At 33.6% G+C, this 17,677-nt stretch overlaps 2 protein-coding genes across 5 annotated transcripts in view; both read left to right on the top strand.

Annotated features, from left to right (window-relative positions):
• The first annotated feature begins 2,104 nt into the window (after positions 1–2,104).
• On the top strand, positions 2,105–11,175 carry LOC128216542 (ribonuclease P protein subunit p14-like). The gene is made up of 7 exons (XM_052923139.1): positions 2,105–2,160; positions 4,219–4,290; positions 4,763–4,850; positions 5,384–5,460; positions 5,721–5,799; positions 10,186–10,596; positions 11,041–11,175. Exons 1-6 carry the CDS (start codon positions 2,117–2,119, stop codon positions 10,252–10,254), a joined length of 429 nt encoding a protein of 142 aa, XP_052779099.1. The 5' UTR covers positions 2,105–2,116; the 3' UTR covers positions 10,255–10,596; positions 11,041–11,175.
• A 153-nt stretch (positions 11,176–11,328) lies between these two features.
• Positions 11,329–17,677, top strand: part of LOC128216541 (dynein axonemal heavy chain 3-like) — a 91,143-nt gene continuing 84,794 nt past the window's right edge. For all 4 annotated transcript variants that reach the window (XM_052923138.1, XM_052923137.1, XM_052923136.1 and 1 more), the window contains exon 1: positions 11,329–13,739. In XM_052923138.1, coding sequence (XP_052779098.1) covers positions 13,725–13,739 — 15 coding nt within the window. In that variant the 5' untranslated portion in view covers positions 11,329–13,724. The remainder of the gene's footprint in view (positions 13,740–17,677) is intronic.

Below are 17,677 nucleotides of genomic sequence, written 5' to 3'. Positions count from 1 at the left end.
AACCCTGTTGACCTACTTTTTTATTTTTAAAGCTACAGCAATGAAATTTAGACCATGTGTACAGTTTTGCAAACGAGCATCAGTGTTTTCCTCGGATGACCTTGACTGTGACCTTTTGACCTATTTTTTTATTTTTAAAGCTACAGCAATGATATTTAGACTGTACAGTTTTGCAAACCAGCATCAATGTTGTCCTCGGATGACCTTGACTGTGACCTTTTGACCTTCTTTCTTATTTTTGAAGCTACAACAATGAAATTTTGACCATGCGCACGACCTTGACGACCGCGTTACTCAGAACGTTATCAGTCCGTAAATGATGTCACAATGTTGCTGTTAAAGATAGACAATAGAAATAATACTTTACTTTGGCGATACTGCAAAATGCATAAATGCAGCAACATAAGCTCCACCAGATCGCGGGTATAACAGGAGCATAGTGTTCATGGAGTGGCAGAAATACGATAGCCTTTAATGTGTAGTGTACATAAACTACCCTGTATCACTCAGATGAGAATCCATCTTAATTAAGCACTCGTCTTCTTACATCTAGTTTTCAAGGATTTTTATGTTCAGAATAAGTCCTGAAATCAGGTTTGAGTGCTTTTTAACTTCAGACCATTGTACAATTGTATTGTTGTTCCTTGCTCGGACATTTTCATAAACAGTAAAAGGTACCGGTGAATATAAAATAATTAATTTGGAAACGGTTTTAAGAAGGGTCTTAGCCCCTTTACCCCGCTTTTGGCTAAATTCCCGCCTTTTTTCAGGATTGACAGTTATCAGCTAACACAACCCTTGATGATGTGTGTTCAGATTTACGTTATGTAAAAGTCAAATAAACAAATCTATCAGGTTGCATCAATTTATGGATAAACATGCTAACTTCAGAGTGTTGGGGCTGTTTTAACTATCGTTGCCTTGTTTATGGCAAAAGATGCACGTAATGGACTTCGTGGGGATAAACGACACTGTTTTTCATATTCGAAGGTGTCATGATTGTAATCAGAAAATTCGCCAGACACTTGTAACTTATGTTTTGAAATTACAATAGTTTTGCCGAAAGTTTCTGTCAATGTTAAAATCCTCAAACGGGAATTATATGGCACTACACGCTACACGCTTCATCAACCGTTTAACCCTACACGAAAACCACGTACCTTGCACGAATAAATTTATCCATCCCGCCACTATTCATACGCCGAACGACAATTTGCTCATTTGCCGTCGGCGTGAGCATTTCTGAACTTAACGGACACGGCCCTAACGAAACGTGTATGCCGGTGTATATATTTCACTGAAGCCAAACAGTTGCAGTCGGGAATTGATATGGAAAAGTAAAAAAAAAACAAATGGAATCTTTAGACTGTTTTGTGATAAATTCTGGGATTTACTATCACTTCAAGAAGTGTGCATTACAATGAACTATTTCTTAATGTTTATATTTTCATATTAACCTGTTTTATAACTTATTCCCATATCATTTCGAATATATTAAATGTTGAAATAATACTTGGCGGTATTATATCGATTTACTTGTGTAAGCACTTTAGACATTGTGTAACCGTAATAAATAAAGAATATCATACTGCATTATTTCAATGTCATGCGCGGTCAACGCAAAAGCTTTTGCGGAAAAGACCAATATAGCAGTACGACGACAACCCGGCTACGCAGCAACAAAACAACAACAACACAACAATAACGGGACACCGATGCGTATCATGACCTAACAGTCTATCTTCTTCCGTTACAGTACAAACTCACACTGTCGGGTATTGTCGAACAGAACGTTTATAGAAACTAATCCTAAACTTCGGAGGCTCGATTGATAGCCTTAATTATGGGCTATGGACGGTTAGAATGGAGTTATTTGGATAAATGACCCATCATATGTTTATAGCGAATGCCATTTTCTGAATGTAGTCAAAAGATCGGGATGATGTTCACAAATGATTACCAACTTAAATTAAGTCCAAAACGGAAGTATATTTCATGCTGTTTTGATAATTTCAGTTAACGCACAGTCGACAGTCATTCGTTTGTAATGGTTGTGTGTAACCATGATAGTCGCCAGAATTATTTCCCTTGTTAACAAAATTGCCATAACCTATAAATGAATGGTTGTACGTTCATGCCTGTTTTACATTTATTTTGCAGGTAAATGCTTATTTTGATGCAGTTGTTTTGTTATTTGTGTGATATGTTTACTGCACAAACTATTATTATTTCATTTTAACTAGAAGTTACTGCTCGGCACTTGGCACTGCAACCATTAATGCTCATTTTTTTCTGCAAAAAAATATGAATGAAATAAGTAAATGTTTTCGCATTAGGAACGGGGCCATATTTCGACCCCCAACCATCGGTTAGAAATAAAACTCTGATATAAGGAAAGCTTTGTGTAGGTGATTGGTGATTGTCCAAGTTCCATGTGCTGTGGGTATGTGGGTGACCCCCCGGTCCGGATGTATACCGGGGATAGCAGGGGAAATGGGCCGTATTTTTACTTTTCAGGTGGTCCCGCAGTGCCGGGTGAATGCGATGGTTTTGTCTTTGCATAAAATATAGCGGGGAATGCGGGGGCATTTGGCGGGGATTTTACGAAGTCAAAAGTCCACGCTATTCCCCGGACCTGGGGGGGCCGTGGTTTCAAATGACTGGTGCATAACTGCGTTATGTTGTGTGACAGTTGTCACAGCATTGTAATTTCCCTTTGATTACAGTACTTGCTTTGTAGAATTCATTACCTCATTGATAATGTCATAAAATGTATTAAAGGAATTAAGTTAGTTATGTAGGTTTTTTTTTTGCCATTGAGGATCATAAACAAACCCTTTTGTACTAAGATAGCAGAACTTAAAGGGGCTGTATTCTGTATGATGAAATAGCGGAAAAAAAAGAAGAAAATTATCAAAAACTGACATAAACTTGGTAATGATGTGTACAATGCATTGAAACTTGATTTATTTTTCGCAGTTTTTTCGTATTGTTCCATTAAAAAAGATTACTAGGTATGTCTACCTAGTAGAATTAATTCCTTATGCGTGATTGGCTAGTCGATGTTATCACGTGATATTTCCAAGTTAGGTATAAAGCTTAAATATTTCATCCGCAAAAGGAAAGCCTTTGTAGCACAGTGGTCTGGATACAACACTAGACTGCAATTTTGGCGACACCGGTTCGAACCCGGTCTTCCAACTTGATCTTTTTTTTACATTTTGGCATTTTTTTTACAATTATGTTATCAAAGAGTAAAACATTTTATTAAATAAATGTCCTGAGATTCGTTACAGACAAAAACCTTTTTGGTGCCAATCTGGTGTACAGTCCCTTTAAGAGGAAAGAGCTTAGTGTTGACTCAAAGAAGAATTATTTATAAATTCTGAATAAGAGAAAGTACTGAAAAAGAATTCACGGTCTTGCGCATAGAAACTTCATTTGGACCGTAAAAACACAACTGACAACAGTTTATTGTGAGACATTACTAGCTTTTTCAAAACAGCTACACCTACCACAGTTTCTGGCTATTCAACAGACTATTCTAAGAAGTCTATTCAGTACAAAAGTGTGATTGCTTTAAATGAAATATTTAATAAAATGTTCAAGATTTATAATTGAAAATAGTGAATTTTATGCAATGATTTGGATGATCTTTTTTGCCACAATGCTGTAACATGATACATTATTAATTATTTATTATATTCTGCATAATTTTATAATTGTGATTGTCAAAATGTATAAAAAAAAAATATATATATATTTTGATATTGGCAAATAACAAGTATCAATATTAGTTGTGTGTAACCAATGTATGTGTCTGAGGATTCTGAGTAAATGTTACAAATTTGAAAACGTCCTTGATTTTTTGTGTTATACCCGTCAATCCCAGCTATATAAGATGAGCACTCATCAATTTTCTTGTACAATGTTAATGCTCGAACACATCAGATAACATGAAAATATAAATTTAACATAAAAAATCACTGAAAAAAGTCCTGGTATTAAAGAGAACTTGGAAGGTGCATCTTATACAAATAAAACGATATTAAAAGGAAAGGCAGGTGAGAAGTTTGACCCATCCAAGCACATTTGATAAATATGAAAAATACAAAACAGTCTAATTGTCAATATGTACAATTAAGCACCATCCCCATTACACCTTTTGAACAATTTTGTTTTACGTTTGTTGTTTTTTGTTGATTTTGTTAATTTCAGGAAAAACACTGTGATGTACAAGAAGATTGTGAACAAGGGCTCTTTGGATTATTGCTACCTGAAAACTAGGCTGTAGGTATTTCCTGCCTATTCCATGGTGACTATATCAAAGACTGTAAAGCTTTCTTAAAAGTATATTTTTTTACTCATTCATGCAAATAAAAATTCAGATCAACTTAGCCTAAAATCTTTGGAAAAGTATTTGGTTTTAAGATTGTGAAAGCTACTTAATGTCTCAAAAGTTTGAAACAATTCTAGTTACAGTATCTAACCACATTTCCTATCAACAATGTACAGTTAATGTCACAGCAGCTCTGTGAACCTTTTTTTTCCGTAGTCTAGATTTCTTAAATTTTCTAGGCATTGTATCAATCACAGCTCACAGAATATTGACATAAAGTTAATTTTTGAAATTGTCAGTTTATTGCTTTATACCAAACAACACAAATCAACTTGAAAGTTTCCATGAATTCAAAAGCCTGTCATTCTATAAGTGGTGTCATTCTGTTTTCTTCTTTGACTATATGTATAATTCCCCGTGTAGGGACTTTGAAGAAGGCACAAGGGCAACCATTGATGAGGTTCAGTTCAAACAACTTGTGCTGGAGGCTGTCCAATCATTGTTTGGACTGGTAAGTATACAGTACAGTAAGCATTACGGGACATGCCTGAAATAGCTGAAGAGTCATCAATGTAAATAGTTTAGGTTCAATTTGCTTAAGAATGACTGTTGTCTTGTTCAATTGTGTACCAAGTTTGACACATTGATTGTGATTGTATGTAAAGTTGGACACATCAGATGATACTACTACATTTTTCAAGGTTTGATGCACGAGTCAATTGTTAAAATTTAGTCTCCTTGTTTAACAACTCATTTCATTATATTTATTTGAATGTTTCATTTCTTGAAAAACATCAAACTCATCATGAGTAACAGTTAATAATTTGTCCACAAAGTTGTCAATATATTGCGATATATATTGTAATAATTTTTTATTAACACCTTTCAACGGTATGTTTTTTTGGATAATGTTTCCTTAGAAGAAGAAAGACACAAACATTTTGGTAAATCAACTTACTAAATGTTTGAAGTTTAAATATTTAAGCCAATTTTTTTACATTGTGAAATAGTTTGTCTTTCAATGTCATCATATTTTGGTTTCAGGCACTTTCATGCAGCTTGATTGATGTTCTTAAGTTTGACCCTGCTGATAATAGCGCTATTCTGAGAATAGAACACAGGTACATCATGCATTAATTCAAATTTTAGATGGCAATCACAACTTCCTTTTTATATCTTTATAATATCTCCATATTATTTATTTCCATCATTTGTATATGATTCAGAGAGACAAAAAAACAAAAAACAAAAATTGTCTTTGTCAACTGGGAACTTTTTATGATTTATTCATGTTTTTGTCCCTGACTTTATATAAAATTGCATCATTTCTCTTAATAAATATTATAGACTTTTTTCTTATCTTTGTTTGCACTTCTCCCAGGAATCTGGTGAAGGTCTGGTCCTCGCTCACACTGTGTGGGAATGCTGGCGGGGCACCGTGTGCCTTCAGGGTTCTCCAGGTATGTGTATATTTTATAGCGTTACACCCATCTGTCCTTCTCTGGAAATCTTGTGAAGGTCTGCTCCTCGGTCACACCGTCGGAATGGTGACAGGCCAGTCCATGCCTTCAGTGTTCTCGACCAGTAGGGTTTTATTGCTTTGCACATGTTGGTGTATATGTTCTATCTGTCCGTCGGTTGGTATACTTGTCCATTTAATAACCAGAGCTACAATTGGATGTAATTTATACTCCCACTACACAACCTTCTTGTAATAAGAAGTATCACTGAGAGTGATGTATGCTCCTTCAATGCTCTATGCTGCAGGAGGCATCAATAAAATTAAAGGTCCTACCATTAATAGATTAAATAAAGACTATAACATTTGTGAAATTAGGGGAGAAATTTTAAATTGAGTGGACCAAACTCAAAATAATGTTTCTTTTGTACAGTTGCAGTCGATACCTTAAAAAAAATATGATGGGAAGTAGAAAAAATAGTATATCAAAAGCAAAAACAGACTGCTATATCCCATGCCAAATTAAGAACATCAACGTTGCCTTACGAAAAAGTATTACAATTAAACATTGAACAATAACTGAAAAAATACACCACTAAGAGTTCTGTTTCTTTATGCACTGCACTGCATTTTTCCTACATGATATCTGTCTGTATATGAAGTTTGTAGTAATTACCTCTAGGCCTTTTCAAGTTATGCTCCGGACAAAAAATAATGTATGAAAATAAAAAAGTGCAATAACAAAAAAAATGCTGCACCCATTTACTGCATTCTCTCAATGGCATATATTTTTATGCCCCCCCCCCCCTTCAAAGAAGAGAATATTGCTTTGCACATGTTGGTCGGTAGGTCAGTCGGTCGGTCCGTCGGTAGACCAAGGTTTGTTCGAGTGATAACTTGGACAATTCCTGGACCTATTGTCAGCAGACTTGACATAAAGGGGCCTGACCAGTAGATGACCCCATTTGTCTCCTATTAATTTTTTGGGTCATCGAGTCAAAGGTCACTGTGACCTTGAAAGCAGAAAGGTTGTCTGAGTGATAACTTGACAATGCCTGCACCCATGGCCCTCAAACTTGACTTGGAGGTTGGGCCTAACAAGTAGATAACCCCTATTGATTTAAGCATCAGGTCAAAGGTCGAAAAATCTTGTCCCTGTGAAAGCTTGACAACGCCTGAACCCATGGCCCTCAAAACTTGACATTTAGGTTGGGGTGACCAGCAGATGACCCCTATGGAATTTGAGGTCATAGAGTCAAAGGTCAAGGTCATAACTCATATTGGTCATTGAAATTACATCTTATTGCTGCTAGGAGGATACATGTTTATCTGCGAAGATCAGTCATCATCTGAACATGATTAAAACTGTTCCTACTATCCCCACACTTTGAATGGTCATAACTCTTAAAACTGCCTCAAAGGCATCCAATGTCAATGACAATCAGCTGTCATTTCAGTCCATGCATATTTCATTCAATTGTCCAAATATTCTTGACAAGGCGCTCATGGGAGCATAATGTTTGACAAACATCTTTTGTTATGTGAATTTTGAAGTGAATACCTGAAGAACTCTCCGAGTTACTCTACAGACAAAAAGTATGAAAAATAGCAAAGGGCAGTAACTCAAAAAACACTGCACTCCGAGTCATGGTTCCTTTGCACTGCTTTTTTCCTGAATGAAATTGTCTGTATATAATGTAAGGAGTCAACTCTTGAAGGAAATTGGAAGTAAAGCACCTGACAAAAACTAAGTATGAAAATTAACAAAGAGCAATAACTGAAAGAGATGCTGCACCCAGAGTTATGTATCCTGTTCATTACATTTTTCTTGATGAGATTTATTTTTAGCTCCACTGGCCGAAGGCCATGGAGCTTATGTCGTCACAGATTGTCCGTCGTGAGTGCGTGCGTGCGTGCGTGCGTGCGTAAACTTTTACTTTAAACGACATCTCCTCTGAAACTGATTAGCGGATTTTGACAAAACTTCACAGGAATGTTCCTTTGGTGGTCCTTTACCAAAATTGCTCAAATGGTTCCGGTCCATTGCACAATATGGCCGCCAGAGCTAAAAATAGCAAAATCTTTAAACAACATCTCCTCTGAAACGGTTTGGCAGATTTTGATGAAACTTGACAGTAATGTTCCTTGGGTGGTCCTTTATTAAAATTGCTCAAATGGTTCTGGTCCATTGCACAATATGGCCGCCACAGCTAAAAATAGCAAAATCTTTAAACGACATCTCCTCTGAAACGGATAGGCAGATTTTGATGAAACTTGACAGAATTGTTCCTTGGGTGGTCCTTAACCAAAATTGCTCAAATGGTTCCGGTCAACTGCACAACATGGCTGCCAGGGCAAAAAAATAGAAAAACCTTTAAAGAACATCTTCTCAGAAACCGATGATCAGATTTTGATGAAACTTAACAGAAATGTTCCTTGGATGGTCCTTTACCAAAATTGCTCAAATGGTTCCGGTCCATTGCACAATATGGCCGCCAGAGCTAAAAATAGCAAAATCTTTAAACGACATCTCCTCTGAAACGGTTCGGCAGATTTTGATGAAACTTGACAGTAATGTTCCTTGGGTGGTCCTTTATTAAAATTGCTCAAATGGTTCTGGTCCATTGCACAATATGGCCGCCACAGCTAAAAATAGCAAAATCTTTAAACGTCATCTCCTCTGAAACGGATAGGCAGATTTTGATGAAACTTGACAGAATTGTTCCTTGGGTGGTCCTTAACCAAAATTGCTCAAATGGTTCCGGTCGGCTGCACAACATGGCTGCCAGGGCAAAAAAATAGAAAAACCTTTAAAGAACATCTTCTCAGAAACCGATGATCAGATTTTGATGAAACTTAACAGAAATGTTCCTTGGATGGTCATTAACCAAAATTTGTTAAATGGTTCCAGTCCACTGCACACCATGGCTGCCAGAGCTAAAAAATAAAAAAAACTTTATACGACTTGTCGTCGAAACCGATGACCTTTTTTCGATAAAACTTGACAGAAATGTTTGTTTGGTGCTCCTTTACTCAAATTGCCCAAATCATTTCGGTCCACTGCACAACATGGCAGCCAGAGCTATTAAAGTAAAAATTTTTTTTAAATAACTTCTCCTCAAAAATTGATGATTGTATTTCTATGAAACTTGACGAAAATGTTCGTTAGGTGGTCTTTGCTTGAACCTTTTGGCCAGTGGAGCACAGGCACTGATGTGCCTCTTGTTATACAATATTTGTAGTTAATACTTGAAGAACGTTTCGAGTTATGCTTCAGACAAATATAAAGTATGAAAATAACCAAAGAACATCCAATAAAAAAGTACTGTACCCGGAGTTATGTTGCCTGTGCACTACACTTTTCTTGAATGAGATGTAACTGTATAGTAAGTTAGAAGTTAACACCTGAAGGTAATTGCAAGTTATGCTTGCAACAAGAAATGAATATGAAAATTATCAAAGGGAATAAGTACAAAAAAACTGCTCTCAAGAGTTATGGTTTCTGTGCACTGAATGATGGGCATCTGTACATTATGTTTGTAGTCAATACCTGAACAATATTTTGAAAATTATCTCTGCAGCCATAGTTAAGGTTCCTGTATACTACAAGTCTCCACAATGAGATCTATCTGTATATGAGGTTTGAAGTCAATACCAGACATTTCAATTTGTGCTCCAGACAAGATTGCCCGTTAAAGGAGAGTAATAAAACACAAAAAAGACCAGGGCCCGTATTCATAAAACATATTAAGTCAATCCTTATCTTAAATCATTGAAGTCCATTTTCATAGTCAGATTGAAAGAAATGTACCAGTGACTTTAACATACAAGTGTGTTTATTACATTAAATTAATGAAAATAAATCATTTTTGATAGTATAAAGTTATTATATCATGTGATACGTGTCAACAGTGAGATATTTAACATTGGAACATGACTTAGGTTAGGAAATGACTTAAGATGTTTTATGAATATCAGCCCTGGGTCATGTAATTATAATTACAAGGGTCAAATTAAAAAAAAATCTCAATACTTTTCTTTAAAAAAATGCAAAAATAATAGCATTCAAAAACAAATACCACCAAAAATAATGAAAGTAAAAAGAGAAAATGTAGATATAAGAAATGATTTAAATTTTCATGCATTCATGCAGGATGAAAGCTAGGCCATCTTTTTGCCAATTTTCAAACAATCACCCTTTTGCATAATGGATTTTCAAAATTGTGGCCTAGTTCATACTGCATGAAACGCATGAAAAATAATAATTAATCCTTAAATGAAACAATGTTTCACAATACATCCAGACGAAACATGCAATGTTACGTTATCAAGCACATTTACAATTTTACATGTATGTGACTTCATCAGAATGTTTTTCTCTTTCCAGGTGTCCCCTCATCTACTTGCTCTGTCGGCAGACAGTCGGGACATGACACTTGAAGTTATCCATTCCTGAAGACCACTTATTACTTTAACATGGGTTATTCTGATTGACTGCCAGTTGCATGTGTTGAGATTCTCAGCTATTTGACAAGTCTGGGTTATGTCGAAGGATCAGAGAAGGAATGTGAACTTTAAAAAAAAAACATTTTGGAAAAGTTGATCGAAAATACCAATAAGTACACGTTTGCACCTGTGAGGTGGTTTTGACAGTGTTGTGACTAAAGATGAAGGCGATCACTTGCTTTATGTATTACAAAACAAACATATTGTTTAATTTTAAAACAGAACATATGTAAAAACATGGATAAAGTTAAAGAAATCGTGAAGAAATATCTTGGTAGAAAAGTTGATGCTTGTAAGTTTTTCTTTAACATTATTTCGGTGGACTGCAAATTAAAACCCGCATATTTGTATGATTTAAGTACGCCGTATGGGTCTAAGTTGGTGGACGTCTTACATGAATTACAACAACATGAACTCATCAACAACTGCTTAAATGTTGTACAAATCGATCTGGACTGCTTGATTGTAAATGTAGATCTTATAAAAATGTTGAATTTTGATGGAATTGATAATCGTCTAATTGATGTGTCACAAAAAGCATGTAAACCTAGACTCTTGCAGGATGGCGCTGCTGTTAACGGCCTAAAGGCTTGTTTCAGTGAGATTTGTGAAAATATAGATTGTACAATCATTAAGTGTTTTGTCTTGCATAGCACAGCAATTTGTAATATAAGTAGTCTATTTGGTTTTATGTTGAATTATCCATTAATATATTGGTATGATGTAAATGATGCAGAAGGTGGAAATTGTCTGGCGATGGAACCACTGATGGTTGTCACGGTAACTATGTCACTTGAGAAATCAGGGAATGCAAGAGCACTGCAGGCTGCTGTATCACAGTTACATTCCAAACAAAGTCTTTACCAGTTCAGCTACCCTCGAGGGCTGAAACATTGTGAAGATGAAGTGAGTAGATGGTGGTACCAATTAAAGTCTGATTTCAGGAAGTCTGCTAAGGTGGATGAGTTTCAGATTGGAAAAGAATGTGTCACATTAGATGCTGTTGCACTATGATTTCATCCAATGTATTGCTTGTTTTTAATCTTCTGAGGAAAAAAGCCTCATTGATTTAATAGGCATCATAGAAATATGATACGTTTGCATTTCACCTCTATTTTATAATTATAAGTGTTTACACTGCTGCCTCTGCCATTATGATTGCAAGATGGATTGAAAGCCGCTGAAAAATACAGCCACCAGATTTATAATAATATAATAATAGTAACTTTATTTCATGAAGATAACTCATTAAGTTACAAAAGTATATTGTTTACAATATGGTCTTCAATGGATTCTACAAACATATAAGTATACATTTCTCATTCAAACAATAGCAAACAAGACGAGATTCAAACACAACATTTACAATGTTCATAATTATGAAAGAAATCTCATTTAAACAAACAATTTGTAAAGACAATCATTCACTAAAGTCATTGTTTTGTCATAAGGTGTTGTTTTTTTTAAATGTGATTTGAATGCAAATAAAGATGATGATTCTCGGATAAATAGCGGGATATAATTCCATACAGATTTCCATTGATGATTTGGTCTTTAATTGGTTTTATAAATTAATATGGCACTAAACCACAGCCAAGGTTATGCCATATTAATGGCTTAGTTAAGCCAGGATTATGTTACTTTAAAATTTCAATTATGTTCTAAAATAAAAGGATGTGTAATCTTAGCCAATCTTTTTTGGAATTACCTTTGTTTGTTATATTGCAGAGTAACAGCATGTAATATTTCCTGTACATGTGTATGAGCATTAATTCTATCAACTGGGATTTTATTGTATTAAAAATTGTGTAATCTTGCTTTAAATTCTCCATTTGGAAATAAAAAAATGAAATCGTTTTCTCTTTTAAAAAGATTAGTTTGTTTAACATGTGTACATGTTATGACATAAATTTAGCATGTAATATGGTGTAATTTTATGTTATATATTTGATACACAAGCGTTGATCACTGTGGGAAGACATTTGAAATTATAGGGCCAAGTTTCGAACAGTTTAATGCAGTTTCATCTTTAAGTCCTATGCAAACATTTTATCATGCCATAAATACAGATAGATGTCTTAGCATTAACTTTATTGATTCTTTTTTATCAAAATATCTTATTTAGGATACACAGCTTAAAAATTAAGCAGCACTTGGGATGCAGGGCTTAATGAATTAATGTCATCTTCTAATCTGTATAATAGCATACAAATATATTGTAAATGATCACATGACCATTAACCTTAGATAACATACTGTTACTATTGCTTTACATTGGAGAACCCAAACCATGACAGAAGTTGCATACCTGAATTAGTAATTTTCTCGCTTTCAGCAAAACTTTGTAATTTTATTGCTTGAACCGGCTTAAGCTTATCTGGGTGGTCGAATTAATGACAACAAGCTTTGAAATTTAAAGATAACCTCTCGATGTGTTGTCCTACAATACATAAAATTCATAATGTAAACAAACTACTTTATTTACATATGCACCGTTGAGCGCTTGCCATTTCTTATATTAGCATTGCTCTTAAATGAGTGGGGTTCTTCATTTGCTGAAATTGTTGAGTGGCCTTCTTGTTTAACTTTTTTGTTAAACAGACCTAAAACATGAACACTGTCTATGAATTTAAATATTGTACTTAAAATGAAAATGATAAAGATAAATCTTTCAGCAGATATACATAACCAATTATAAAAATTGTGATCTTATTAAATTATAATATAAACAAAAAAAACTTAAATGTATTTGATTTCTTTATTTCATTGATGTGTTGATTTTACTTCTATTGCAGTGCACTTTATAGTGTCACTTATTTTTTTTATTTTTTTTCATTTAAATTCCTGGCCTTATTCTTTATAAAAAAATTGTAATAAAAGTGGGTGTTTTAACCGCAAATTATATGGATGCAAGTACCAATGTAGTGTTTTGTTTTTGTTTTATTTTTAATTGTATTATGACGTTTGACGGTTTCCATGTCATAATTCTGTTTTAAGTGTTTACAGTCCTGTAGTGAATAACACCCTCTGTATAACAACTATTGACTAGATATTTCCATTATTTCACTCCACCATTATTTGAAGATAATGAAATTTTAAAGCCCTATAATCGTCTTTATGCCTTTCTCTTACTATTCTTCATTATTCGTATAGTAAAACTTATTGTTTGTTTTCTATCGGGGACCGACACTGCAATCTGGCTATAGTATTGTAGATATTAATATTTTTCCAATATCCTGATCACTTTAGGAGATAATTCCTACTCTAGGTACTGTACTTTCAATGTCTATGCAGGGAAGATCAGAAAGTGAAATAGGTAGATCTAGACGGTGTTAAATTTGGTGGCTTGGATTTAATGTGTTACATTTTGGAGTTAAAATGAAATTAAAATTGTAAAAAAAATTGGATTGAATTGTCAGAATGCCTCATAAACAGGTAACATATCTTTTGAATGGTTTTCTTTGTGAAGTTGTTTTCTTAATGTTAAGGAGATTAACCTTTGTAAATTTAAGTTATGTATTTTCAATTGCTCTGTTATATGATTGATATCATTTCTGTTTCTTCTTCTGGAGGAAAATAAAAGTGTATTGTCCAACCATAAAACATCTTAAATTTACTTAAGTCACATTCCCTGACTTAAGTTTTTTTTCTAAGTTAATGACCTCACTGGTCATATTTTTCAATAACTTAAATAATATCTGTAATAATTTATTTGTATTTTTTTAATTGGACTTTGGACATTTTAGCAAATCAACTAAATTCCAGTAATGACTTAAGATTATTTTTAATATGGCCCCTGTTCTTATGATATGATATAATATATGTGTGTTTACAGGAAATTTATTTATGCACAGTTTATGTGTATGTCCATTAAAGATGGTATATGTGTTCTTACATAAGAGACAGTGTATGTACATTAGAGACAATGTATGTTATGTGTTTGTACATTAGAGACAATGTATGTGTTTGTACATTAGAGACAATATATGTGTATGTACATTAGAGACAATGTATGTGTTTGTACATTAGAGACAATGTATGTGTTTGTACATTAGAGACAAAGTATGTGTTTGTACATTAGAGACAATGTATGTGTTTGTACATTAGAGACAATGTATGTGTTTGTACATTAGAGACAATGTATGTGTTTGTACATTAGAGACAATGTATGTGTTTGTACATTAGAGACAATATATGTGTTTGTACATTAGAGACAATAAATGTGTATGTACATTAGAGACAATGTATGTATTTGTACATTAGAAACAAAGTATGTGTTTGTACATTAGAGACAATATATGTGTTTGTACATTAGAGACAATAAATGTGTATGTACATTAGAGACAATGTATGTATTTGTACATTAGAAACAATGTATGTGTTTGTACATTAGAGACAATATATGTGTTTGTACATTAGAGACAATAAATGTGTATGTACATTAGAGACAATGTATGTATTTGTACATTAGAGACAATGTATGTGTATGTACATAAGAGAAATATATGTGTTTGTACATTAGAGACAATAAATGTGTATGTACATTAGAGACAATGTATGTATTTGTACATTAGAGACAATATATGTGTTTGTACATTAGAGACAATAAATGTGTATGTACATTAGATACAATGTATGTATTTGTACATTAGAGACAATATATGTGTTTGTACATTAGAGACAATAAATGTGTATGTACATTAGAGACAATGTATGTATTTGTACATTAGAAACAAAGTATGTGTTTGTACATTAGAGACACTGTATGTGTATGTACATAAGAGAAATATATGTGTATGTACATTAGAAACAATGTATGTGTATGTACATTAGAGACAATGTATGTGTTTGTACCTGAGAGACAATGTATGTGTTTGAACATTAGAGACAAAGTATGTGTATGTTCATTAGAGACAATGTATGTGTATGTACATAAGAGAAATATATGTGTATGTACATTAGAAACAATATATGTGTATGTACATTAGAGACAATGTATGTGTTTGTACCTGAGAGACAATGTATGTGTTTGAACATTAGAGACAAAGTATGTGTATGTTCATTAGAGACAATGTATGTGTTTGTACATTAGAGACAATGTATGTGTTTGTACCTGAGAGACCATGTATGTGTTTGAACATTAGAGACAAAGTATGTGTATGTTCATTAGAGACAATGTATGTGTATGTACATAAGAGAAATATATGTGTATGTACATTAGAAACAATATATGTGTATGTACATTAGAGACAATATATGTGTATGTACATTAGAGACAATGTATGTTATGTGTTTGTACATTAGAGACAATGTATGTGTATGTTCATTAGAGACAATATATGTGTATGTACATTAGAAACAATATATGTGTATGTACATTAGAAACAATATATGTGTATGTACATTAGAAACAATATATGTGTATGTACATTAGAGACAATATATGTGTATGTACATTAGAGACAATGTTTGTTTATGTACATAAGAGACAATGTATTTGTATGTACATTAGAAACAATATATGTGTATGTTCATAAAAGACAATGTATGTGTATGTTCGTTAGAGACACTGTATGTGTATGTACATTAGAAACAATATATGTGTATGTACATTAGAGACAATGTTTGTTTATGTACATAAGAGACACTGTATCTGTATGTACATATAGACAACGACTTATTCAACTGGGATAAAAACATTTGGATATTATTTTTCTTTAGTGTTGTTAGTTGTTTATGAAATCCGGTGCACCAGAAGCTTGCTCTCTGGTAGCTCCATTAACTTAAGTCTTCCAACTTTATGCCTGGTGACTCCATAACAATTTTGGTATGATTTGAAAGAATTTTGCTTGCCAATTCTTATATGTAAAATAAATGACTGAAAGTACATCGTAAACAGTTATTAAAGTTTGTATATTTGATCTTTATCTCATCTGAAATCGGCTGTAAAATGACCTATTGTGCAAGATTTGACGGCGAAAAAGAACTCGTTTCCTATATTTTCGGTAAAACCTTGTTCTGTCACCAAAACCAGTTATTATTAAACCAAAGTAATATGGGATCACCAGGCAACCAAATGTCACATATTTGTGGCGTGTATTCCTGAAATGATAAAATGATACATCTTCCCTGATATATTCTTTCTGTTAATTTTTTTTTGTCTCCTGTTCTAGTTTGTCTATAGGCCCGCTACCTATTAAAAATGTTCTACTTTTAACTACAGGCCCATTTTTTATTTCAAATGTTCTAGTTTTATCCAGAGGGCCTGTTACTAATTCAAATGTTCTAGTTTTATCTATAGGCCAGTTACTTAGTTTTATCTATAGGCCAGTTTCTTAGTTTTATCTATAGGCCAGTTTCTTAGTTTTATCTATAGGCCAGTTTCTTAGTTTTATCTATATATGCATAACAGAACATGTATGATGTAAAGCATGAACGCCAAGAGGTTGAACTATTTAAATAAACTACTGTTTTGCTTAGCAGTTCTTCGTTGTGTTTCAAACTTTTAATGTTATACAACTCTGCTTTTCTGACGCAAACAGTTCAATACTTTCAATTTGTTTTACCGTTTTGTCGGAAACTGAAAGCAGATTAATTAGTCAATATGTACAGCCTTTCTGATATGAACACATCTAACTAGTCAAGTCTAAACATGGCTTAACAAATTACTTTGTAACTAGTATTGTGCGAAATTTTAAGTGATCGTGACCTTGCGTCAGTGTTATAATTTATCATGGTTGATCTTTACCCTATTGTGTAATGTTTTCTGAACAGTAGTCGAACTACAGATCTTGTTAGTGACAAAGATTTTATTCTCACATAACCACTGGTTAAGATGAAAAATACATATGTAAATATTTAATTTTCGCGCGGTGCTATGAAAATAATTAAGCGGACAAATGGCGGTTAATACCAGAAACGGTGAACAAACGATTTAACCGGATTTTCCGACCCTATTAGTGTATGATATTATTTCGCTGTTTTATTATACAGCGAAAAGGTTAAGGTAAGGCCGACAGTTATCTATAGGTTAATAAACCCGGCATTGGGACAGTGGTCTAAGTATTTTAGCCGGATTGTTTGTCGAAAAAATCCTAACTATAGATTGGTAAATACCGGACGGGCGGGTATTTCTGCGTCAATTCTTTTTCCGTTTGGTTATACAACAGTTTCAATCCGATATTCATGAAACTTGGTCAGAATATTTATTAACATGATTTTTGAGACAAGTGCGAATATTGATATTTTCTGGTTTAAAACTAGGCCACTAGTAAGAGTCAAGTCTGTGTACTAAGACGTAAAATGTCAGGCGGACTTTAGAATTCCTACATATAAGTTGATGAGTTTTTCTTGGCGTTTCTGTAGTTTTTGAA

Source organism: Mya arenaria, chromosome 14 (genome assembly GCF_026914265.1).
Source record: "Mya arenaria isolate MELC-2E11 chromosome 14, ASM2691426v1".
NCBI classification, from domain to species: Eukaryota; Metazoa; Mollusca; class Bivalvia; order Myida; family Myidae; genus Mya; species Mya arenaria.
This window is presented reverse-complemented; position numbering and strand designations above follow the sequence as displayed.

What these genes read in the sequence shown, in the direction of transcription:
- LOC128216542 (XM_052923139.1), top strand. Translation starts at nt 2,117, where the DNA reads ATGAATGGTTGTACGTTCATGCCTGTTTTACATTTATTTTGCAG. An exon ending in ATTCTGAGAATAGAACACAG is followed by an intron (nt 5,461 to 5,720) that starts GTACATCATGCA and finishes CACTTCTCCCAG; the next exon opens with GAATCTGGTGAAGGTCTGGT. An exon ending in GTGCCTTCAGGGTTCTCCAG is followed by an intron (nt 5,800 to 10,185) that starts GTATGTGTATAT and finishes TTCTCTTTCCAG; the next exon opens with GTGTCCCCTCATCTACTTGC.